At 31.2% G+C, this 27,218-nt stretch overlaps 1 protein-coding gene and 2 long non-coding RNA genes across 3 annotated transcripts; 2 read left to right on the forward strand and 1 right to left on the reverse strand.

Annotated features, from left to right (window-relative positions):
• Positions 1 to 3,894: 3,894 nt before the first annotated feature.
• LOC145138983 (uncharacterized) lies at positions 3,895 to 5,958 on the forward strand. Its single transcript, XM_079072959.1, has 6 exons — positions 3,895 to 3,913; positions 4,061 to 4,191; positions 4,323 to 4,393; positions 4,692 to 5,104; positions 5,194 to 5,409; positions 5,495 to 5,958. Exons 1-6 carry the CDS (start codon positions 3,895 to 3,897, stop codon positions 5,956 to 5,958), a joined length of 1,314 nt encoding a protein of 437 aa, XP_078929085.1.
• Positions 5,959 to 11,393: 5,435 nt separating this feature from the next.
• Positions 11,394 to 12,427, forward strand: LOC145139855 (uncharacterized). The gene is made up of 2 exons (XR_013722017.1): positions 11,394 to 11,610; positions 12,105 to 12,427. It is a non-coding gene; the product is annotated as an uncharacterized LOC145139855 (long non-coding RNA).
• A 6,642-nt stretch (positions 12,428 to 19,069) lies between these two features.
• LOC145135886 (uncharacterized) lies at positions 19,070 to 21,144 on the reverse strand. Its single transcript, XR_013720108.1, has 2 exons — positions 19,831 to 21,144; positions 19,070 to 19,762 (listed from the first exon to the last, which is right to left on the reverse strand). It is a non-coding gene; the product is annotated as an uncharacterized LOC145135886 (long non-coding RNA).
• Between the last annotated feature and the right edge of the window lie 6,074 nt (positions 21,145 to 27,218).

A 27,218-nucleotide genomic window follows, 5' to 3' on the forward strand; every position in this document is an offset into this window, starting at 1 on the left:
ACATAAACTTAATTAATTTCAAAACAGACCAAAGCACAAATTATACTTTTCTTAACTCGCCAAGCGTGGTATTTTGGACAATCCGGATTCAAATGACCAGGTTCTTGACAAAAGAAGCATTTAGGAGGTCCCGATTCCTTCATTACCTAAATGTTGTTTCTTTTGCACTGGTCCCTTAGTAGCAGCTTCTTTTCTCTTTCTTTTGCCCTTACCGTTAGAGGTACTAGCAAAATGAGCACTCTCAGTCGTTTCCTACTTCATCCTTTCTTCTTCTTGCACACAAAAGGAAATGAGATCATTAAGAGTCCATTTGTCCCTTTGGCAGTTGTAACTGACCTTGAACTGGTTAAATTGTGCAGGAAGAGAAAGCAACACCAAATGAACTAGAAAATTATCATAAATTTCTAGTTTCAATGCCTTAAGTTTTGAAGCAAGATGAGACATCTCCATGATGTGCTCCCTTATGTTTCCTTTACCTTTATACCTCATTGAAATCATCTTTTGCAAAAAAAAGTACTTGTTTCAGCCTTATCATTTTTTGCAAAACGCTGTTCAATTTTAGCAAGAAAATCTTTAGCATTAGCAGACTGCTCATTCGTACCTCTAAAAGCTTCCGAAACGCCGCGCTTAATGATCGTTAGACTCATGCGATTTGAGCGATCCCATTTTTCAGCATCCCTTTTATTCTCCACTGAAATTGTGGCAGTAAGGATGGGTATCTCAATTCGAAGTGCAAGGTCAAGATCCATGCAGCCGAGAACTAACATAATGTTCTCTTTCCATTCCTTAAAGTTTGTCCCATTGAGAACTGGAATGTGATTCAAGTTGGAAGATATTATGCCACAATTAGCATTTTCTGTATTTCAGAACAAAATATTAATTAGTTTTTTATGCTCATTAAACCATAATTATAATCAATAAAATTCAAATTATGACATCACAAGATATCAACACAACATTAATATCAAATCTTTGGACATCAATATTAACTTGTAAGAGATATCTTGTTTAAGTAGTAAAAATATTGACAACAAAACATGTTAATCAATAAGCCCCTCTTTGGATTGACTGATTAATCAAATGAAAACCAAAAGTTATCATATGTTTACCATTATATATGTTTATCCGACCAAATATTAACCTACCTTTGGGTCGATTAATATCCGCATTAACAAACACATAAACCATAAAAATTTAATAATAATATTTGACAGTAAATCATCCTGTTTAATAAGCCCCTCTTTGGATTGACTTATCAACGACATGTAACCAAAAATAATTGTCGCATATTCATTATCATATACATGTTTATTCGGCAAAATATCAACCTACCTTTGGGTCGATTGGTATCCGCAATAATAAACACATAAACCGTAATATTTAGATTTTTAGAAAATTAATTGGGATAATGTCATAATACCCTTAAGTTTGGCTGAAAATGTCGGTTTTACCCTTTGACAAGATTTTGGTTTGTTTATACCGCAAACTTGCAATATTTTTTTCGGTTTTGCCCTTTTTACGGGATAAACCGGTCACCTGTACAGGTGGCATGCCACAAGAGGCCTGCAGGAATCGAACTCGCCTCCTCAAAGTCACAAAGCCACACGCTTACCACTAAGCTGAAAGGCGTTTTGTGTTTCCTTTCTGAACAAATCGTATATATTGTATAAGTGACCGGTTTATCCTGTAAAAATGGCAAAACCGAAAAAAATATTGCAAGTTTGTGGTATAAACGAACCAAAATTTTGTCAAAGGGTAAAACCGACATTTTCAGCAAAACTTGAGGGTTATTATGATATTATCCCTCCAAAATTAATTTTCACAAAAAGAATCACTTTAGCCATATAGTGTAAAAATAAATTTTCCAAAAATAAATAAATAAATAATGTCATAATTGAATATTTAACTACCAAAAAATAATAATAAATAAATCATGAAGTATCAATATAAGATTAAATAACAAAATCGGGATTTAGAATCACCAATTATCGAATCTAAACACTAAAATTTAACTTATAGTACACATTATTGATTAAGAGAGGTGGGTGTGGGCAACGCCCACAGACGTTATTAGGAGAAAAATAAAGGAAACGCCGTTACCAAATGTTATGGTGGTAACGGGAAGTAACGGGGATGTCTTTAACATGCAATAACATGGGATAACATGGGAGGGGGGCGGTGTTCATTGGCGTTATTAGGTGTTATGAGACATAATAACGGGAGTGGGCGTTGCCCACTCCGAATAGCCTAATAGTTGCTCTCAAAGAATTGGCTGGCCCACTGTACTAAGAAAAGCACACATAAAAATGACAAAACAAAAAGAAAAAAAATCACCAAGATATTTTTACATACATGCAGTTAAGTATCATGAGTATTAACATTTTCTTTCTGTGGTAATTATACATGAGGCTATTTATAATCCGATAAACTTTAAACTGCCAAAGAATGATTAATAAGAATATTTGTTAGTTTCATCTAAAACTAAGGGCCCGTTTGTTTATGTCTGACTGGGACCGAGTCAGCGATTTGGGCTGACTCGGTCAGACAATATGCGTTTGATAAGGTAGCTTTCTCAATCAGAAACAGCTGGCTCAAATGATTCTCGATCAGACCTTGAGGCGTTGCTGACTCAAAAAATTACCTCCATGCCCTCTTGTTTCTTTATTCCTATCGTGACCTAACAGAGAGACAGCAAAGAAATTGGCCGTCATTGCACAAATCAGGAGATCGTCGCCGTCCCTCCTAGTCCGACTACCGGCCAGACTTCCCTCCATTCCAGCTCCGATGAGAAACACAACAAAACAGGTTCAATTCTCTGTTTTTTTCCTGTGATATGCTTAGAATGTGATTATTCTTGTTGATATGCATAGAATGTGATTGAAGGGATTATCCACATGGTGTTTTTAGGGGATTTTCGTGTTTGTTGTGTTAAATGTGTTTAATTTCTTGATGTTTTTACCTTTTTATGTCGAATCAATCAATCTTTAAATCATGGTGTTGCTCCTTTGCTAAATAGAATACGCTCGAAGGTTCTGCTTTCTGTTGTTCAACATTAATTTATTTGTTATTTGTGTTTGTTTAACATTAAACTCTTCAATAAATTGTCAAAGTTCTAACTAATTAATTTTAGAATCAAAATTCATCCCAAACAATTGTTTTACAATCCCTAAATAATTTCAGTTCTACATTTCTTTTACAATGGTTTAATGTTACAATGACAAATTTCCCTCAACTTTGACTTCAAAAGCAATTCATTTTATTCTAAAAAGTCAAACATTGACTCTTTCACATGTTGTTGTAATGTTATGAAATCTGAAACTATTTGTTTAAATGCTATGAAATTAGAATCATTCTTTCCTCAAATTTATGAAATTTGAAACTTGATTGTGTATAAGCTATGAAATCAAAAATTAGATTTTTTTTTTTGTTTATAAGCTATGAAATATGAAAGTTATGATGGCAATATTGGTTTGGAACAAAATTTGAAATCTATTTTTGTGTACAAGCTATGTTTGCAATGCTGTGATTTTTTTTTTTTTTTTTTTGTTTTTAAGCTATGAAAGCTGGATTTTTTTTTATAAGCTATGAAAGTTGGAATTTTTTTTTTGTGTATAAGCTATGTTGACCTTAATTGTTCTATTATTATTTAAGATGATGTTAATTCATTGGTAGAAAATTATTTTAATGTTGAAATTGTTCTTGATCTTGATAAAACTTATGATAAATTACTTTAAATATTAATGTTTTAGGATATTGGTTTGGAACGAAAGTGAGGACAAATGAGAAACCACTTTGACTACTACAAATCAAAGTATGTTGCTTGGGTGAAACTGAAAAACAAAATCGGCAATATATATGACCCTATAAAAATAAATTTAACCTAACTGATGAGCAATGGAAGGAAGAGGGGAAGGTAATATTTTTATAACAAATACTATTATAATTATTTTTATAAAAAATACTAATATTTATAAAAATTGTAAACAATTGAACAAGTTCGTGTTGTCATTGAAAACTAAACTCCTGCTGTTTCCTGATCTTTGCACCCAACTATTTGAAGGGTCGACCTCAACCGGCTTTCAAAGTTGGGGGCCATCTTCTACACTCCCTCGTCCTGTAGAAGAGTTTAGTGCCCATGATGTTGATGATGATGTTCCAATGGAAACCTCAACACAACACGTAGGTTGCAAGGTCATTAGAAGTTGAAGAGGAGATTGTCAAGCTTGCAAGGTCGTTAGTGGAAAAAAATGAAAGAATTGAAAAAAAGTGAAATGGATAAGGATGTTGATGCGTGTATGGAGAAATTAAACAAAATGGAATAGGGAGAAGAAGATGAAAGACACAAGACCGCTCTTTTGCTATTTGGTGAAAGTGTCGATGTTAGAAAAGTTTGGTTACGACTTTCGCATACTAGTTGTGAGTCGTGGGTGATGGGTGCGGGTAGGAAGTATGGTTACCTTTGATGATGTTTACTAGTTTTTTGTTGCATGACTTTTGGATCCTATGTTTGATGACTTTTTTGGATATTACTTTAGATGATGTGTACTAGTTTTTTTTGTTATGTGAATTTTGTTACTTTGAATGATATTTGGATATTGAATATGACTTTTGTTATTTACTAGTTTTTTGTTATATGACGTTTCTTTTATGACTTTTGTTACTTTAACATGTTACCTAATTGTTTGTAACAGGTCAAGTATGGTTTCTGATGGTGAAGTTGTAGCCTTTCTTTTACTTGTGTTTTATTGGTTGAGGTCAAACCGGCGCAGGCTAATCAGAATTCATAGAATTAGAGATAACGATTCAAGCGGGTATGCGTATACGCAATATTTGATGTACGGAGACCCTACACAATGTTTCGATATGTTGCGTCTTACACAAGAGGCATTTGCTTTATTATGCAACCATTTTACCCAAAAAAATTGGTTGCAAGCTAGTAGGACAATAAGCATTGAAGAGAAGATAGCTATATTCTTACATGTTATAGGACATAATGAACGTTTTCGCGCAATTAAGGGAAGATTTCATCACTCCACACAAACGATTCATCAATGTTTTCACGAGGTCCTAACAGCAATGATGTGTTTTGCAAAAAGAAATTATAGTACCAACAACTCCTAATCCAACAAGACATAACTCGGAACGACATAGACGGTTAAAAAATATTTTTTTCCGGAGCAATATGTGCATTAGATGGAACTCTTGTACATGCGGTTATACCCGTTGATCAACAAACTCGTTATAGAGGAAGAGGAAAAGGAGAATGTTTTCAAAATGTAATAGGAATTTGTGATTTTTATATGATATTCACCTTTGTTTGGGCTGGATGGGAGGGTATAGCACATGATTCAAGAGTTTTGAAAGAAGTTGCATTCAATTCGACTTCTGGATTTCCATTTCCTCCACCAGGTTTGTAATCTTTATATAATTTTTATTATTTATCTTCTTTATATAATATGTGTCATTATATAATATGTGTCACATTCATTTGCAGATAAATATTACATTTGTGATGCCGCATATACAAACACTATTGGGTTTATGGCTCCATACCGCAATACTAGGTATTGGTTAGCCGATTTTCGAAGAGGCAGACCTTTAACTAGAGAAGAAAGGTTCAATTATGCTCATGCACAAATTAGAAATGTTATTGAGCGTGCTTATGGTGTATTGAAGGCGAGATTTCCAATCTTAAAACAAATGGCTCCTTATCCTTTTATAGTGCAAAGAGACATAGTCATTGCCTGTGTTGCGGTCCATAATTTTATAAGGAAATACAATATAGAAGATGACTTGTTTACAAATTTTGAGGACACTATGGTTACTCCTGACGTCCAAGGTGGGGGAATTTATAGAGAAAACATACAAGGCATAGAATGGGGTCCAGAAGCCGTTGAATATATGCGTGTTTTGCGTGATCAGATTGCAAATCAACTACTTTCACCTACTTTACATTAAATTATTATGTTATTTTAAATTTCATTATGTTTTTATTTGGATATTAAATGATTTATGTTTAATTTACATTTTGTATGACATTTTTTATTTGTGTGTAATTTACATTTTGTATGGCAATATGTATGTTTTTATAATTATTCAACAACTTAATCCATCACTATATATTACAATAGGGTAAAATGGTTATTTTCATCACTCAACACATTCAGTCAGATATACAATCAAACAACATGATTTCTTACTCAGTCAGGATTTCTTACCCAAACAGACCTTTACCAGTCAGCACTTTCTCAGTCAGCAACTATCAAACGGGGCCTAAATGACGAGCCTGAGAAAAGTAGTGAAGCTCACGCTCTATGTAAGAGAAGGAAAATCTTTTATGACTAGTCCCTTCAATTGTAATCTTTTGTTTTATAAAAGTATATAAAATAAAATAAAAAACAGAAAAGAAGAAAGTTGATTGTGACAAATCGGTGAGCTTCAAGTAAAACAACAGAAAACCTTTTCTATCTGGTGATAAGACATCACTTTTGACTTTCAAAACTTTTATGGATGTTTAATAATATTACTTAGTATTGTTCTCTTTGACAAGTAAAGCAAAGCAAAGCAAAAGGAAACAAAAAAAACCACAACTCACATTCGTTTAGGAAAACATGAAGATGCAATGTTAATATGCTTTGTATTTTAACATGTTAAACTAGAAGAAAATTATCTGCTTCCATTGAATTTTTCAAACAAAAGTTGTTCATTCGATTAACAGGTATGTTATAATCAGAAACTAATAAAAAAATAAAATTTCTAGTAACAAATTCGAGTAGGCTATGATACCAATTGTTATTTTTATTAATAACTTAATCTATATATGCAGAAGCTTTTAAGGCCAGACTTTCAAACTCGAATTTGTATAAAAGAAAATAGGAGAAGGAGATTGTATACCTGCTTCCATTGAAGCTTTTGGATCTGAAGAACAAGCTTGGTTTTCCAGTTTATCTCAAGACAACTCTAAGAACCCTTTGGCAATCAGAAAAAAACGAATTTGTCAAGTAAATTTCGTGCATATTGATTTGCTCCTCATCACATATATTTATAGATGGAGATAAACTCTAATGTGAGAGATGGAAGGGATTTTGAGGATCTTGAGTCAAACCGGGAACTCAAGCCATAAATGGTAAGTGAATATCGGTCCATCAACAATCTTATACACTTACCATAATATTTTGGATTTAAATGATGGTCACATGATTTTCAAACAATCTATGCTTAAAGATTTTGAATCATATAGATAATATTAGTCCCATTACTTTTTGTAGAAATTTCAACTTTCTTCTAACATTCTTAACAACAAAAGTGAATGTAGTCGTCTTATATTTCTTCTCATTGCTGCTAGATAACTCTCATGTATAAAATATGAAAAAAAGTAAAATCCATCATCCTAGTTCCAGGTTAATATAAATTCATAAATCTAACTTTCCTCATCTTTCAACTCTTGAAGCTTGTGAACTTAACTCTTTTTAGGTGTATGAAGATGATGAAGTTTAAATATTAACATATAAAATTCAAAATATTAAAATCAAGAAAATCGTAAAAGTCATAAATGTATAAAACTTAAAACATTAAAAATATTACAAGAAAAAAGCAAACCTGATAATGAATGGTCGAATGTTCAACAGGTGAACTCACATTCTTCCTTCATTTTGCAGAGAACCTTACAACAAATTTATAATAAATATTTGCACTAATAATAAATAGATAGAACCTTCTATATGTTATAGTTTATATACTTACTAAATGAACAAAACATTGCTACCTTATAATTGATGGCACTTATCTTTTCTGCAAATGTAGTTATTGTTCTTCACCAGGTAACTCTTGTTCACTTACCATATATAGACTTATATCCGTTGTCCAAGTTCTAGTAGATAACAAACATTAGGATTCAAAAATAATGGTGATATATATGAAAATAATAACATGACAAACATGTACAAATGGGAAAACATCAAGTCAAAAATCATGGATTCCTATATAACATTAACAAACCAAATCAAATGACAAATTCAACACATACAGCTAAAATATTAATGTAACGAAAGTATGTTGCTATTAATTGCCATGATTGATGATAACTTACCAACAATTATTATTTTGCAATAGACAAAGCAATCAAAATTTTCTTTGACCAATTGTTTTCTCTATTGAGTTCTTCGTTAAAGATCACTTTTCAATGCCACAACACCAGCCTCCAAGTCTGTTGTAACTATACCTTGGTGCACACGACATATGTGCAGCACCCAAATTGTTACATGAGAAATAAGTAATAAGATTTGATTGTAGCAGTTCATCAAACACTTGTTGTGCATCATGAAACTCGCTTTTGAATTTTCATCATCAAACGACTCGGTAGAGCAGTAAAAACAAATAAATACAAAAATTTCAATCCAGTTATCTACTGATCATCGTTTGTCAAAATCTAAAAAAACATAAATCCTTCTAGCATAGAGGGTTCAAATTAGAAATAGACCCAAAGAAAGGACTAGCAGGTGATGGATTTGATAGATTTAACATGAGCGGTGGTGGTCAACAAACGGAATAAAGGAATCCAATTTCCAGTATCTCCATCGACTCAACAGACGGTTAAGAAGAAGAGAAAAGCGCCTTTCAGAGAATCTTATCGTCACGATAAACTGAAACATAAAACATAATTAACCAAAATTAAAGCCCTAAACCGAAATCAACATAAAAACACACCATAAAAGGAGGTGGTGACGGGTGCTCTTGCAAGAGGGTGAGTCGAAAAAAGGATTGAGGTTGGAGGCTCAGGAAAAGCGGATCAAACACCGGTATGGCTGCAAAAACCGGTTGAATATTCCAATTGGATATACCTTCCGAGTTGCCATGCCAAAATACGGGATTGAATCCGAATTTCTTTCACAAAAAAACTCATCATCGGTTCAATCCTGGGAAAGAACAATCAAAATCGGAACCCAACAAACGAAGCAATCAAAAAACATTAAATAGAAGATAGAGAAGAAGGAGTAGAAATGGATACAGTGGAAGACAAAAATAAAAACCTACATAAAGTCGCAGAAGATATTCAGTCGAAAAAAGTGGGATAAATCTAATTGTATGGGGGAGGCGGTGTGAAGATGAGGAACAACTGAGGGAAAACATGTATCATTGCAATGTGGCACTGGAGCGACCAAAATTATCAATAAGCAGAAAGTAATAGGGCAAAAAATTTGGCTATCTGCATCGAAATTTCAAAGGTAGTGAGGGAAGTATGAACGTTTAATGTTTGCAGACTCTAATCAACAATAAGATATCAGTTGAGAAATTTATCATTTCTATGTCGATGGTCGTTGCTTATGAAGAACAAATGTCGATTCCTTTTTCCGTCTCTTTTCAAACTGTGTTGTTTTTTGCCCTTCTCTCATTCGATTACAACTGTTGTTGGGTTTTCTTTTGGGCTGAGATCGAGAAATTCCGATTTTTCAAGCACTGCCACTGATAATTCAAAAGTATACCTCCGACATGGGCATCTGCTTTCTCCGTTGTTCGTTGAAAGAGTAGAAATATAGACGCAATAGTGGTCGATGGCGGCGGAAGAGTGGAGATGTGCGACATTGATATTAGGTGATTAGGCGGTGGATCGTGTCACACCCCCAAACTGGATGGCAGAAACGTCCCGGGGTGGAACGATGATCACAGTATCACAATAATTGCATACATTGAAACACAAGTACATAAACAACCATCATATCATATGATTAAATCAGTTACATGACCCAAATGTTACTTAGGATCAAAATACATTACAAGTTTTTCATGTTATCAAATAAAGTAGTTCTCGTAATGATATTTTGTGTCTTGTCTTCAAAGGTGGCTCCACTGATCCGAGCTTAATTGTTTCCTGAGATTACATGTCGTTTTAAAAGTCAACATAAAGTTGGTGAGTTCATAAGAGTTCAGTTGTAGAATAATCTGATATTTTCCGTAGATGAAAATCGTATCTTCGTCTTGTAAAAAGTTTTGTATTTGTTCGCCTTCAGCGTAAAAGAAGAATGTATGTGTGTAGTATGTATCCAAAAGCATTTATAAAATAAAAGTTCCCATAACTTCTAAACTTATAAAAATGTGACTTGTCATGTGATTTTTATTATCCAAAAATCGAGTGTATAAGTAAATAATCATACTTATAAATGTAGTGTATAAGTAAATAACCATACTTATAAATGTTGTGTATAAGTAAATAACCATACTTATAAATATAGTGAATAAGTAAATAACCATACTTATAAATGTAGGGTATAAGTAAATAACCATACGTAAAAATGTAGTGTTTGTTCCCAGAAAGTCCAATATTTTCTTTAAAATGAGTTGTAGTCTTAAAAACCCTAAGACCAAAAATGTATAAGTATTTCTATACTTAAAGTAGTATTACGTAGTTTTATTCTTATATAAAACCATTTGAACGCATGTTACTCTGTAAACTAAATGTATTGTTGATTTTCCATGTGAGTTATTACAAAAATGCTAAAACGGAAGTTGGCCTGCTGCGACGTTCTTCAGGCGTCGGAATGTTAGACATTTGTCACCTCAGACCTGCCGGTCTAGCTGGAGCTAGCAACTTAGGTGCGGGATTGTCAGTCCCGTATAGATCTATACACAAGTATCATGCTCTCTTACCGAGATTCTGGTTATAATTCAGGACTTTAGTGTGTACTCTGGTAGGTACGGTGTAGACTTTGTCTCACATAATTGTTTCAACAAGTTTACGTCTTGGTGTAATGAAAACCCTTGTATGTGTAAATATCACTTTTCCAGAGTATTAATATAATGTATAATAGTATTACATATGACGTCTCCATTTTCACGTCCAGAAAAGACCGATTTGTTTATGCTTTATTTTGAAAATCAGGGTATATTTTAAAGAAATATGTTGCGGAATTTGTTCCCAAAAAAACATGATAAATACGTTATCAAAGCATTTCCTAAGAAATGTATTTTATTCATTTTAAAACATTGGGATGTCATCGTCAATACATAAACATAAGCATAAATAAACCTTACATTCATTAACACTAGTGATTTACATCTCGTTAATCTCTTAGTGTAATGTAGCTTCATATCAACCCTGTGATACAAATAAACTGAGTGGGTCAGGTTGGGAAACCTGGTGAGTACATAGGGTTTTCAACCCACAATAATTATTATGTTTAATCATCAAACAATTAACCCGATTAGCCATCCCCATTATATTCTTTATTTCTTAAGGATCTACCCTAAGGGGGTGTTTGGTAGAGAGAATTAAGGAGGGAGAAATGGAATAGAGTGCAATTCTCTTGTTTGTTTAGTGCAAGGAATAAGGAAAAGAGAAAAAAACGGATTTCTTTTCCACCTAATAAATTCTCTATTTTTTATAGAGAAAAGGGGAGAAAAAGAAAATTTACACGTACCGAGAAATAGAAAAAAAAGCAGAGAATTGAGAGGGAGATCTTATCTCACAGTTCGAGCCGTATAACCAACGATTTTCTCATGCTTGCCTTTCATTTACGATTGACCACCATCAATGTAATCACTAATCGACGACATCACTACCATCGTCGCCTCATATATCACCGACTTCCATGCCCTTTATCTTCTTCATTGAAGGTTCTTGACATTCACCTCTTATCTCGTCACTGAAATCCATGTATCATCCGAACCCTAACTTTTCTTCTTTTGAACTTTGTTTTAATACTAGCTGCTTTTAATTTCGAATCATTGTGAAAATTTGAATCACCAAAATCCACAATTCATCTCTTATCATTGGTCCTATTGGCTATTAATCATTATCGTTGTTCATCCAGTCTCTCGTTATGGTTTAATACCTCTGTTATTTTGGGTTAATAGATTTAGTTGATGTTCTTTCTTATTGTTGGTGCTGTAAAGATCTTCTGTTTTTACAAAGTGTTCAAGATTTGTTTCATCTATGTAGTAATCCTTTTGCATCAATATTGCATTGTTTTTATAAGATATGTTATAGAGAGATTGGAATCAAATTGTCTTGGACATGTCTGTATAGATGTGTTGATACACTTAAAATGTTGTTTGAGCAAGCAAAGACCCAACTATGTTCATACATTTCTGTTTTGTTTTTCTATCAGTTGGAAATGTTGTTTGTTCATGGGGAAGGGAGAAGATGGACAACTAGGCACATGATGTTGAAGATAGGCTATTAAATATTCAGTTAAGTTCAGTGGTTGGGCAAAGAATCTATCTCATGGAGCTTGTCATACAACTGCATTTTTAAGTCATATATTTTCGTTTTGACATTATATTAGTTAGTAAGTATGTTTAGAAGAATGGTTTTGTTAAAAGTTCGTATCCCTTCCATTGTTTGAATGTAACCATGGATTAGAAAAAAGTTGGATTATAATCTTGATTGCAGATATGTTGTAATAAATAATGTTTCTTGTTTTTGACTTCAGTGTATCTTGTTGTTGTTTTTTTTCCATGTTCCAACTTTCTAAGCTAACTAAAACCTATAACTATGTAATAATCTTTATAATTTAACCTAACTAAAACCTATAATTATGTAAAAATAATGATGTCGTCGCAAAGAATGTTGATTGAAAATGCAAAAATAGTTTTAAAAAAAAAAATCTTTTCTACTCCATTGTTTAGTAAAACCAAACAAGAGAATTGATTCTCGGGTAAATCTCTATGATAAATTCTCATTTGTACCAAACAGTGTAATCATTTCTCTTTCTCCAACTTAATTCTCTTTCTCTGCATTTCCATTCTCTGTTTCAATTCCATTTCTCCGTACCAAACACACCCTAAGAATCATTCATCATTCACTCATTCATTCCTAAGGATTTTCCTAAGGAATATGCACAAAGTCCATCGCTGCCAATGACACAGCTGTCAATGTTATCTGTTACGCACAACTGCCAATATTATCATTTAGGCGCAGCTGCCAGGTTTATGACATTCTCTATTAGGCGCAGCTGCTGACATTATCCTTTAGGCGCAGCTGTCAGGATTATGATGTTCTCTATTAGGCGTAGCTGCCGATACTATCCTTTAAGCGCAGCTTCTAGGATGTTTAGAGTACATCGTAGTTCAAAAACATCTACAAGTTGTGATGCAGTTGCCAATGCTCATCAATAGGGTACTAAGTCCATTGCTGCCAATGTTCACCTATAGGGCACTAAGTCCATAGTTTTCAATGTTCCTCTATATCAGCTTTCATCCCTCAACATTCATCTACCCATGTTTTACCCAACATATTCGTAGAAATATAAAATACATATACAATTTAAATCATTTAAAACATGTATAATTTGTTCATCCAACATAGATATCAAGAACACAGATAATATGCACACATAACATGTAATTTATATTAAATACTTCATATGTATGTATAAGATGAAAGTAACTATGCACTCACTTGTTAAGATGGTGATTCCGAACTTAGACAGCGCTTCTCTTCTATCAATTTACTTTCCTTCGACAAAACCTAATATTATTACCACTAGTTTTTAGTCTAATATTTACCGTGACTAATTATTAGTCTTAGTATTATTATTATTATATAAGCGTTAAACAATATTTTCCAACCACTATATATACAGACAGGGGCAGACATGAAATACCGGAGGGCATGACCATTTTGGCATTAAAGCACTTCTGAAATCCAACAACCCAGACGACCTTTCAAACCGGATTCCCTGTACCGCGAGTAGTTAAAAAGATATCATAACGACACTTATATAAGTCATAATACTAGCCCAAATAATTATTATAAGTTCATAATAACAATACTAATTTTAAATATAAGCTATATGATGTGTGTGAAGTATACTAGTTTTAATCCTAACAAACTCAAATAAAAACAAACACACGCAGGCAGTGTACCTATCGATAGTAGTTTAGTTTAAGCAAGTAGGGTATCGAACACAGGGAACGGTAACAACTAAAATTAATACTAATATCACCTAAATAAAACATTTAATTAAAATGGGGGTTTTCTCTAGTTTTACAAGACTAGAAACTTAAATCACTTCTTAAACACTTTAGCAAAAGGAAATTAACAACTAAAAGAGTAGCAAAAGACAACTAGATTCAATCAAATTAAAGAGACTTCTGTTTAGATTCGATTCACTTATTCTTATGGTTGATTTCGTGGCAAGTGCAATGGATTAATATGTCATTGGTTACCAATTTCTAATGTGATTAGGTTCATGTTCACTATTACTAATCCTTTAGCAAATAAGTTAATTCAAACAATGGCCAGTTGATTAAACTACCTAGTATTCAGTTCGAATCAAGCAAGACTTCTAAATATTGGTTAACTAAAATAAAAACATTTTTTTAAAAGAGTTTTCCATTGCAATGCAATTTGTTGGTCTTGGCCAATAACACTATAACCATCCCTCACACAGAGTTTTTTACCAAATCATAGTAAACATAAAATTTATTTACCAATATATGGTAGTTTCCAATATATTTACCAAAAACAGTGTAATAGTTCTGAACCAATATTTTTTAATTTTTATATTACAAAAATAAGTAAAGAAACTGGACCGCCGGTCCCTTTATCTTCCTCCTATTCCATCGTCGTCTTATGTTTTCTTTATCGTCGGAGTATTCGTCATTGTTGTTGTTAAACTGGACCATTAATCCCTCCATCTCCCTCTTCCTTGATTATTAGTGATCGGTGCATAAAAAACAAGACACCAGAGATCCGGAGATGTCATCATCGCCTGCATCTAATGGGCTACAATACATAATGAAATTTGTTCTTTTTATTTTTTTAATTGGAATATGACGTTATTAATCATTTAATTATGACATTTTTGTGATGTTTATTGAAGGAATGTTCTTTAATGCTACTTGTATGGGAATTATAGATTTGCAAATTAAGAGATAGATGTTTTCACGGGTCAATGGCCTAGCGGTATGGAGTGACCATCTCATATGAAAGGCCAGGGGTTCAAGTCTCGGTGGAGACATAGGTAGTTATTTAGGAGTAGATTAGATAGTTTGCCGTTCAAAAAAAAAAGAGATAGATGTTTCTTCTGTAATGCTAATCCTAATGTGTTCCTAGACCTTCCATTGATGCAACCGGTAGTGTTTTTGTTTAGCGTTTTTTGGTTATGAGTATTCTTTAATTGTAATTTCTTTATCAGAGTTCTGCTATCGGAAAAACGTTGGTGGCCGGAAACCGTCATTTCACGCGCCAAAACTGTAATTAGCATAGCAAGCAACAATTGCTATTCCGATCACAGCTATTCCGATCACAGGAATTGAAATTAACTCATACTATTGGGAGCTGCCATTGCTTACGATAAAGAGCCTGTAAGATATAATAGGAACCACAGATGATCATATGCTTGTTCTTTTCCTCTGTATTTTTTCTGGATAACCTCCCACAGTGATGACCCCTCACATCATCATATGTAGTGACGCCGGCAAACCCTTCTCTCCTGTGTCAAAGTTATTCTTTTCGAAAAGATGTGGGTTTGTTTAGTTTTTATCTTCTTATAAAATAAGTTGGACCACATAAAAACACCACTTGCCATACTTTTGTGAATAGTTTTGAAACAACGAGACTTATGTAAATATTTTTTCAAAATACTATCCTTGGGTAGAAAACTCCCCTCACACAAGCCATGTTGGGGTTTGTTATAAATAAGTTTTTCCAACCTTTAGAAGATGTTGGAACCTCTTTAGGGTACTATTGGAAAAATGGGCTTGGATTTTTGTGCCATGTTTAGAAAAATGAACATGTTATTAAATCATAATATAAGTAAAAGTAATAAATAACAAACATTGTATATTACCTGTTCATCCATAACAATAACAAATAATTCAATCGATAACACTTCTTTCTTATTTTTAGGTATAAAATTTCACCTCCTCAAGACACGAACATTAAAGGTTGTATCATGTGATACCACTCCAATGTAGTTTAAGAGAGTGTTTGGGATTTCATCTAAAAACTCCTTTTTAACTTATTGACTTCTTGAAAAGTCAATAAATTTAAAAAAAAATGTTTGGATACTTAATAAAAAGACTTTTAAAACAACTTTTGATTTAGCCTTTGAGAATGAGTTTTGAAGAAGTTACAATTTGTGACTTCTTGAAATGAATTATGACTTATTATAATAAAAAACAAGCAAAAGTCAATAAGTTAGTCAAACACTTTTTAACTTATTGACTTTTGTCACTAAAAAACTAATCCAGACATTTTTTAAAATCTCATTTTCCCAAATTGATAAGTCAATAAGTCCTTTTAAATAAAAGTCCTTTTTAACTTCAAAATGAAATCCCAAACACCTTCTAAGTAAGTAGTTTTGGCAGTCGGCATTATTCTACGTAAATGATAAACAAATACAATTAAATCTATATCTATATCTATACTACCTGATAAATAAAAATAACTATGTGCCAAATGACATCTTTCTAAAATATTAACCTATTTTTTTCATTGATTCTAATTATACCATGTGGCATCATTAAAAACTCATTCCTATTTTACCAAATGGCTTCTAGCCCAGTGGTATCAGGTGTTGTCATTCCTCCTTGAAGTTGATGGTTCAAGTCCCAACCAAGGAACCGGAGTGGGTGGTCCCTAGGAACGGCAGAAAGGAAGTACTGGTTCAACCAGATACGAGTGACGGAACCGGTGTTGATCAAAGACATACGCCGAGAGGGACATAGGTGGATTTAGAAGTAGTGTATGAGTAGAATAGATTTGACGTTCCAAAAAAAACTCATTCCTATTTTATTTAAAAAAAAAAATTATGAATATCAATATTTATATTTACTTCCTTATTTCCGGTGTTACTTTGCTATAACTACATACATGAGGGAAACCTTTTAATATGTAAAGTTATCTTCTGGATATTGATATTTATTTCCTTATTTGTAGAATTATCTTTTATTGTATATACTATATCTACCATCTAATTTCAGTTATTAACTTATCAAAATTATATCCTCTTTATTTAGCTATGTTATCAATTTCAATTTTAAAACCCGAATATTGTGCTGCATATCCATAATTGACATTCCATAATTATCTACTAAACAACTATAGAATCGTTTAATATCCCCTATAAATCAGCCAATTGTATAGTAAGTTTGAATTTTGAATTATAGTAATTTTGAAACAAGGCAATTGAATTTTTTGAAGAAAGAAAGAAGTTTCGATGTACTCAAGAAGAAAAGAGATGAAGTGTTGACGTGAGGTGTGAGTGTCGGATTTAATGAAAAAGACAATTGAGTATTAGGATGCGCTTTCCGCAAGTGTTTAAATGCCAAAAAAAAAATCTAAACATGCTTTATATGTCTACATATTTAAAGAAAGGATTAGCCTTAATGAAATTTATAAAAAAAATACATTGAAATATGTATTTAAGTTTTTATAATATATTTTGTTTCTTTATCATTTTTATTTCTAACAATCTTGTCTTTTTTTAATACATACGCAAAAATGGCTCAACACAACATCATATTCATCAAGCAACTTGATGTTTTAAAAAGTCAATTCACGATTAGAGTGAGTAAATGGCTCAAAACAACATCACCTTCATCAACCAATTTGATTTTTCAAAAAGTCAATTCACGATTAGAGCAAGAGTAATTCGTCTGATGAAACGGTTTGTGTATTGTTCTCCAACAAAGACCTTAAAATTGACATGATTCTCATTGATGAACAAGTACTAAACTTTAATATTTTCAATATTTGATCATATTTTAGTATTGAGTTTTTAAAAATTTCTTATTTTATCAAAATCTATTTTGATTTTCTAACTTATAAACTCGTGTAATACATGGGTCTCTAACCTAGTAAAATTATATAACAATCTAGATATAACAATCCAGCAACGGGATATTTGATTCATTTGTAACCAGAAGATTAGATAATTCGAAATTAACAATGTAGTTTGGATTTTTCTTAAAAATTAAAAATGAATTCATCAAACATGAATTGATACATATAAATTGAAATAGCGGTGCCTGTGTAATCTATTAAAAATTAAAAATAAATTGGAAGAATTGCAATTACAAATACTAAATGAATATTACAAGAATTGCAATTACAAATACTAAATGAATATTACAGGTTAACCAAAATGCCACCAGCAGAGATATTTGATCCATTTGTAACCAAAAGATTAGATAAACCCAAAAATAACAATGTAGTTATACTTTTTTCTTAAAACTTAAAAAATTAGGACTATTAACTTCTTCCCGAATGAAATCTGATATGTTTACAAGTAGCAAGTAAAACATTGAAATACTTTTTTCTTAAAACTTAAAAAATAACAATGTAGTTATACTTTTTTCTTAAAACTTAAAAAATTAGGACTATTAACTTCTTCCCGAATGAAATCTGATATGTTTACAAGTAGCAAGTAAAACATTGAAATATTTCTCTTTTTGATTTGTTATCCGCCATAAGAAATTAGGACTATTAACTTTTTTCCCAAATGAAACAAAAGATACCAAATACGAAATGCATTACAACTTAGGGAGAGATCGGATTACCAAACATCTAAACATAAAGTCATTCATAAAGCCTATAAATAGCAAGATGTATTGGTAAACATAGAAAAAGTCATATATACATGTTATGTGTAACAAATAAGGCCCAAATGCACACAAAGAAAACAGTCTTGGGTTAATAATCACAAAGCTACAAAAGTTGATCCATAAACACATTAACAATAAATACTACTATGAACATCTAATAAGCAAAAAATGGATAATTAAGAACGCATAGTAATCCGCCATTAAAGATGTATGTAGGGATGTTATATTGGCTAAGTATATGAATTAACATAAACAGTCGGATAATTATCTTTTTCTTTTTTTCTGCAGAATTGGAATTCATTGCTTGAGGAGTTAAATGGAAACAACACCATAAAGGTCATATCTGCAATGTAAGTTTATTTTAAAAGTTTTCAATTTAAATTTTTTTATTTTTAATATACATTTATGGTAATATTTTCAGGTACAAGAGAGTAGAAAATATTGCAACCTTAGACTTACATAACCTTAGTGTGGAAAATACACTCAACTTTTTAATATTGAAATTAAAAATCGAAGCATACTGCGGAAATAAGTGTTTATTTTAAAAGTAGTATAATGTAATATTTTTTGTCTTTTTGTTTATAAATATATTTCTTTTTCTTTATGCAGCGGCTACAGTGTTGCGTTGCATCACCGGAAAAGGACTTTTGACCCATTTGGCATCATAGCCGAAAAGATAGATTTTTGTGAGTTTAGGGTTTTCCTAGCAAGTAGGAGAATGGGAACCAAGGCGTCGTAAGGATACCGATCAATGAAGCAGTCTTTGAAGTTATATTTGAATATTTTCTCCTAAAATCGGATTTCTCCATTGAAACCCCTCCATTTTATGCCCATGTTGGCCGGATATTCAATCTCCTTGAATACATTTATCTGTTTAGCTTAAATCGAAGTTATATTTGAATATTTTCTCCTAAAATCGGATTTCTCCATTGAAACCCCTCCATTTTATGCCCATGTTGGCCGGATATTCAATCTCCTTGAATACATTTATCTGTTTAGTTTAAATCAATTTAAATATTATCAGTGTAACGCTTTGGTTCCAATTCTCCTCATTGCTAGGAAAACCCCAAAACTTAAAAAAATCTATCACTTCGGCTATGATGCCAAATGGGTCAAAAATCCATATAACTCTTCAAGCAATGAATTCCACTCCTGCAGATACGACATTCAAGGTGTTGTTTCCATATAACTCTTCAAGCAATGAATTCCACTCCTGCAGAGAAAAAGAAAAATATAATCATCTTACTGTTTATACTTAGCCAATATAACATCTCTACGTACATCCTCTCCATTTACAGCTCCAAAACGGATGGCAGTTGGACCGCCAAAAATCTATAAAAAGAAAAAGCTTAATGTTATAATTAAATAAGACGTAAAGTGGTAATTAGAATGATTACACTTGGTACCGTTGCGGTATACAATTGGGAGGGGTACTTGAGAATACTTATCCATGTCCAGAAGAATAGATTCGATAGACCTTTCGGATTTTTTCTCTTTCATTGAAAGTTTGCCAAAATTTTCAATCGCATTACACACATTTTCATTTGTTGTTTTATCTCTTCCGGATCCCTTTTATGTTTTTTTGGTGTTTTCTTTTTACCCATGTTTCTGACTCATCAAAAAGAAAATTAAAAAACAATCTTTTATGAACAAATAATATAATTAACTATACGGTATTGTTTAATTCTAACAATTTTCACAGAAAAAAAAAAAAAAAAAAAAAAAAAACCTTTAGCAATTAAAAAAAAAACTAAAGAACCTCATCCGAGGGAATACTAAACAGTTCAAATAAAAATGCACACGCCTAAAAAACATGGTAAGAATAGTGAACAATGGCAAAAAGTTTGTGTTTCGGCTACAGTCGATTACCTTACAGCAGGAATCGAAATGAACAAGGGCTAACTTGACTGAAAACAAAACGAAAACGATGTGTTTCGGCTACAATCGGAAGAGACGAACCTGTTATTCGCTCGATGGACGGCGACTCTGCCTCTTCTAAGTTTTTTGCGAGAGATCGGTGAAGAAGCGATCAAAACCTAGCACTTACATAAATGGGTATACAGCCCATAAGAGTTTTTTCTAAGGGGCTCGGTTATTTATTTATTTGGTAGTTACCAAAGTTTTTGATCTATGTCTTCCTCTATCACCAGTTAGACGAGCACAAAAAAACCGGTTCACGATCCGAACCGGTGTCCGAACCGAAAACCGGTTTATCCCTGAACCGGTCCAAGCTAGAACCGAACCACCAGTTCCCACCATTTCGCATATATTGTCACTGAAACCGGTTTGAGACCGGTTTAGAGTGTGAAACCGGTTTGTAAACTGAACCGAAAACCACCATGTTTAGCAAGGTTGTACCACCGAGAACCATCACAAGAACAGGAACCACCGTTATCAGCCACAAACCGGAGACCATCACAACCCACTTCCTCTATTACCGAGAATCAGTACCCACTACTAAAACACAAACGTAACTCACAAATGGGTTTGTGAGTGTTTTGTAGTTAGATTGTGAAAAACAGGAAGAAAATGTAGCTTGCTTCAAATATATGTTTATGGTGGTATGCAGGAAAAGAGAGAAAGAAATGGACAAAATATCATGTGATGCGTGCTTGTGTTGGAGACACTGCAGAAGATTTAATACTTTTTCCATAGGATTATGTACCTGCATCTGAATCAGAATGAGTTGTATATGCATAAATATCTATTTCTGAATAGCAGAACCCTATCCAAATATTTCCACTATAATCATATCATACTCATCCAATCCATCATCAGATCATTACGACGTATCATTCAGGTATAATTCTCTTAACATATTTTTAATTCCGTCATGTTTTTCAATTTGGTATCAGAGCTAAGTAACGTTTTTATTATTCAATATATCGTTAATAAGAAAATATACATATGCAGCATCATAAACATGATAATGAATAACCATTGTTTTTAAATATGTTTTGGGTGTAAATTTCTTAATTCTTCGGTTAACTGAATTTGTATTGTTTGTCGTAGTTGTTCTTTTTCTCGTCTGACTGCTTCGAGTTGTCTGACTAATGATGCTTCTTGATCTTCTTTCTGTTTGAACTGGTGTTTGATTTGTTTCATGATTGCTTCCATTTCGATATATTTGTGGACTGAATGTTTGCGTTTCTTGAGTACCTGAATGATTGCTGAAATTTGTTTGTTTCAAATGATGATATGATAATTTTCATATCAATGTATGCTTTTGGTGATATATTCATATCACTGTATACTTTATCATTGTTTATTTCAGATGGTACTTTCATACCATTGTATGCTTTAGCAATGTATATTCCAGATAGGTTAGATATGAGGTTTCCCTCAAGTTCTAATTCTAATAATACTTTTTCCATAGGATTATGTACATGCATCTGAATCAGAATCAGTTGTATATGCATAAATATCTATATCTGAATTTATATCTGAATCTTCTATGGGTTCGTATCCAAGGTCGTATGCAATTTTTAATATATTTGTTTCTTTTTCTTTTTTAGTCTTTTTCGGGCATTCATAAGCTTTGTGTCCTTCTTCTTGACATATCCAACATTTACAGTCTTTTTTATTCGATGGGCAATAATTTGTTTTGGATTGATATTTTTGTTTATATTGTTTTCTATTTCGGAAATATTTTCTTTCCCCTTGTTTATAATATTCTTTATATTTAGGTTTATAAGTTTGTTTTTTCCAAATTTTCTTTTTACTTTGTTGTTTTTCTTTACAACCATACTGATTTACTTTATTAGAAAGGATGTCACAACATAAATCTATTTTTCCATCTTGTGTTGTTTTTTGTTCTAAACATTTTTTCTGCATCCATGCTTTTAATATACTTATTCGTGCTCCTAGAGTGTCTGCAATTTTATTTTGTTGTAATGCTTCTTAGAAATCTTTTATTACACTTTGGCTTACTGATGATGGTAGTTTTTGATAGAACATATCTAACGCTGCCTTTTTTCTAGTGGGATCTAAATTATAATAATGTTCGGAATATTCGCATATAAATGGTTCTAGATAACACATATTACAAATTCGTAAATTAGTTAAATGCCATAATGATTCTAATTGAAAAGCTTCTTTTGATATTTTATCTTCAATTCATTTTCCTATGAATTCCTGAATAAGACGGCTTAATACATTTTTAAATGTTTCCATAGCATCAGTGGTGGCTATCATCATTGTTTCGGTTTCATCAAGAGATGAAAGAAAACGATATGCGTTACCTTGTGTTTATGAATGATATAATTAAGAAAATGTTTTGGGTGTAAATTTCTTAATTCTTCGGTTAACTGAATTTGTATTCCCATTTTATTACTCCATTCTTGAATTTTTGCTTCAGGATTTTGGTCACAATCAATAAAAAGAATATCTGAATTTGTTGGAAATGTGAATAACTTAGGTATGTATTGAGGAGGTATTTTTTCCCATTTATTTTGTTTATTTTTAACCATTCCTTGTCTATATAAAAAATTTTCTTCTAATGAAGGTGATCCATAAATATATTGACTTTGATAATCATCTTCAACATATGATTGTTTTCGTTTTAATCCAAAATTGTTTTGTGAATCTCTATATGGATTTGAATAAGGGTTTTCATCATCTGAAGAAAAATCATATATTACTTCTGCGTCATTATTATCTGAATTATTTTCTATTTCTATATTATTTTCTTGAGTTTCATATGGTATTTCTAATGCTGCAAATAATTTAGTCAGTGTTTCTACTTTTTCTTGTAAAGTTTCCATAAAAAAATTTTGTTTCTTTTCCTTAGTGAAGTAGTTATTATTAATGCTTTTTCTATTTTTTAAACATATTTAACAAATTAATTTTGTTATCTTGTTTTCAAGGTTTTTTATTTGTTCTTGTTTCCAATTGATACTATTATTTATTATATGTATTGCTTCAATATTGGATATACAATTTATTATTGATATGTTAGAATCTATTTTTAAATCTAAAAGAAATTTTTTAGATTGTTTCAATGTTTTACGAAAAAAATTTAATTCTTGTTTATTTGTATTTAGGCTTGAAAAACTCATGATTATAATTTTATAATAATAATAGTTTAGTTTCGTTTTAGATTTAAAGTTACGATTAAAATTTATTTAAAAATAGTAGTGGTAATTATAATAATGTTTAAAAGACATACGTTTTAAAATACAAATAGTTTTGTTTTTAGACGACATATTTGCTTGTAACGGATTTTAATACTAGTTCTTATGAAATATCTAACATCATGAATATGGTTATTGTTTAAAATCGTGCCTTGATTATTAGGTTTGTAAGAATCCTTGAGATTTTTCTTAGAATTATTTATAGATTCTTGGATTTGCTGTATTCTTAAAATAATATTTCTATTAGAAATATAATTCATCAAAATTTTGTTAGACATAAATATATATTTCAAGCATGAATTTGATTAATTTGATTATTAAGAACGAGTATTATTTTAATAAAAATTTCAAATTTTGTAGAATTAATAGTTAAAACAACTCGAAATGATACTATCATGGAGAAATAAAAGTAATTTAACAATTGAAAATATCTTGAGACATATTTATGGTATTAAATCTTCTTTCGATAAATATTTTAATTGTTGATAACTTTTTTTTTTAAATATGAATATTTAAAAACAATGGTTATTCATTATCATGTTTATGATGCTGCATATGTATATTTTCTTATTAACGATATATTGAATAATAAGAATGTTACTTAGCTCTGATACCAAATTGAAAAACATGACGGAATTAAAAATATGTTAAGAGAATTATACCTGAATGATGCGTCGTAATGATCTGATGATGGATTGGATGAGTATGATATGATTATATTGGAAATGTTTGGATAGGGTTCTGCTATTCAGAAATAGAAAACTATTTCAACAGAAGAAGATTGAGAACAACTCAAATCTATATCACAAATCACTCTGCTTTATTCACTAAGGGCAAAGCCCTTTATATAGGCTCCAAAGAGCTAATTACACACGGAATCTTTACATTATTGCAATCGTTTGATTGCAAGAAGACAAACTACTACTTACATAAGATTTTATGTCACATATATAATAATACTACACACTTATCGACACTTTTACATAATTAAATAAAGACAAGCTATAATCGTTATTTTCAATAATGTATGTCTTTGATATCTTCTCAATAATATCTTAATATCTTCATTATTCCTCCCGTCTCCAAAATGACCTGTTTGTAAATAATGTTTGCTTCCGTTATGGCTGATGTGGCTTCCATTCTCTTATTAATGTATCCGCTATATGATTGTTGGTGCTTTTAATATACTTGAGGTATGGATGAAATTGATGTAGTTGTAATTGCCATCGGATTAATCGTCCTCGACAATAATCTTCTTGTAACTTATATCGCCAAAAACCAAGTAAATACTTGGAATCTGTGCGTAATTCGAATCTGGTTTGGAGTAGCTCAACTTTCCATTTTTTCAATGTTCTGAGACATGCTAGTGTTTCTCGTTCATGTGTGCTGTAATTTTGCTCCGTTTGGGAAAATGTTCCCGATATATACTTGCATAGTTTTTGCTCGTATTTATTTGTTTTTAATACTTCAGATGATACATCTGTATCAATGTATGCTTTTGGTGATATTTTCATATCACTGTATACTTTATCATTGTTTACTTCAGATGGTATTTTCATACCAGTGTGTGCTTTATCATTGTATACTTTTGATGAGTTAGATATGAGGTTTCCCTCACTATCTAATCTCAATAATATTTTTCCCCGTATAATTGCTTTTAGGCATCCTGCCCAAGTGTCTTGTGATGCATCTGTTTCTACGATTAAGAAATCATCTATTTTTGCATTATATAAAGTAGGGAGAACTTGAATGTTTTGTTTTATATTTTGTACCAAAATAGTATCTGTATTGGTCCAAGACCAAGGTATTTTTTCTGATATTTTCTTTTGTAAAACTTTTCTTTCTTTTGCTAAATTTTTTAAAAATCCTTGTTCTGCAATATAATTTAAACAACCAAGAAATCGTTGTATTTGTTTTCTATTTTCAAGTTTATTAGGAAACATATTTAATTTTTCTCGTATATTGTCTGTTAACGATAATTGACCATTTTCTCCAATTTTTAAACCGAGATATTCAACTGTAGTTTGAAAAAGTTTTGATTTCTTTTTTGATAAAACTAAACCCTTTTCTTTAATTCTTTGTAAAACCTTGATGACTGCATCAATGTGTGTTTGTTCGTTTCCTTTTGCAAAAACAATTATATCATCAATATATGCAAGACAAATATGATCTAAACATGTGTGCTGTAATTTTGCTCCGTTTGAGAAGATATTAAGATATCAAAGACATACATTATTGAAAATAACGATTATAGCTTGTCTTTATTTAATTATGTAAAAGTGTCGATAAGTGTGTAGTATTATTATATATGTGGCATAAAGTCTTATGTAAAGTAGTTTGTCTTCTTGCAATCAAACGATTGCAATAATGTAAAGATTCAGTGTGTAATTAGCTCTTTGGAGCCTATATAAAGGGCTTTGCCCTTAGTGAATAAAGCAGAGTGATTTGTGATATAGATTTGAGTTGTTCTCAATCTTCTTCTGTTGAAATAGTTTTCTATTTCTGAATAGCAGAACCCTATCCAAACATTTCCAATATAATCATATCATACTCATCCAATCCATCATCAGATCATTACGACGTATCATTCAGGTATAATTCTCTTAACATATTTTTAATTCCGTCATGTTTTTCAATTTGGTATCAGAGCTAAGTAACGTTCTTATTATTCTTATTATTAGTTTGCATATTCAATCTATCGTTAATAAGAATATATGCAGCATCATAAACATGATAATAAATAACCATTGTTTTTAAATATTCAAATTTTTTTAAAAAAAAAAGTTATCAACAATTAAAATATTTATCGTAAGAAGATTTAATACTATAAATATGTCTCAAGAAATAGAAAACTCACCAATAGTTATTAATAACGAAGAAAATGAATCTGGATACACTTTTGATGCTTTAATTAATAAAAATAACATCAATAAAGACGCTATAAAAAATCAAATTTCACACTATCCGAAAGACACAATTTTAGACATAACACATTTAAAAATTTCTTTTCTAGAAAAAATATTATATATTATGGAAAAATTATAGGAGAACAAGCAATAGCTATAGAATTAACTCAAGGAAATATTACTATACCCATAATAAATAAACAACAAATTAGAAATAGATTATCTCATATTAAAGAAACAGATAGAATAAAAATTGCTTATATTCATATATCAACTATTCAAATAATCTTAAAAAGTAGTGTAAGTAATTTAAATACACCAATAGAATTAGAAATCATAGATGATCGTATAATTAATAACCAAGAAAGTATTATTGCAAAAGGAGAAGGTAATTTAATTGAAGGAAAATAAAATTGATATTAATATTCAATTAGGATTAAGTCTTAAAGATAAAAATTTAAGTAATAGTATTACTATACGATATAAATTATTAAGACAAAATTTTATGATAAAAGGTAATCATCCATTTACTATTACATATCAAATAAATTATGCATTAATAAATTCTCATCATAGTATTACATTTAAAACAGAAGATAGAATTTATATAGATAAATTATCTACCCCTTTA

This window comes from Lactuca virosa, chromosome 9 (genome assembly GCF_052849685.1).
Source record: "Lactuca virosa cultivar CGN04683 chromosome 9, Lactuca_virosa_CGN04683_v6, whole genome shotgun sequence".
Lineage (NCBI taxonomy): Eukaryota > Viridiplantae > Streptophyta > Magnoliopsida > Asterales > Asteraceae > Lactuca > Lactuca virosa.

What these genes read in the sequence shown, in the direction of transcription:
- LOC145138983 (XM_079072959.1), top strand. An exon ending in GTCGATGTTAGAAAAGTTTG is followed by an intron (nt 4,394 to 4,691) that starts GTTACGACTTTC and finishes TGTTTGTAACAG; the next exon opens with GTCAAGTATGGTTTCTGATG. An exon ending in ATTTCCATTTCCTCCACCAG is followed by an intron (nt 5,410 to 5,494) that starts GTTTGTAATCTT and finishes ATTCATTTGCAG; the next exon opens with ATAAATATTACATTTGTGAT.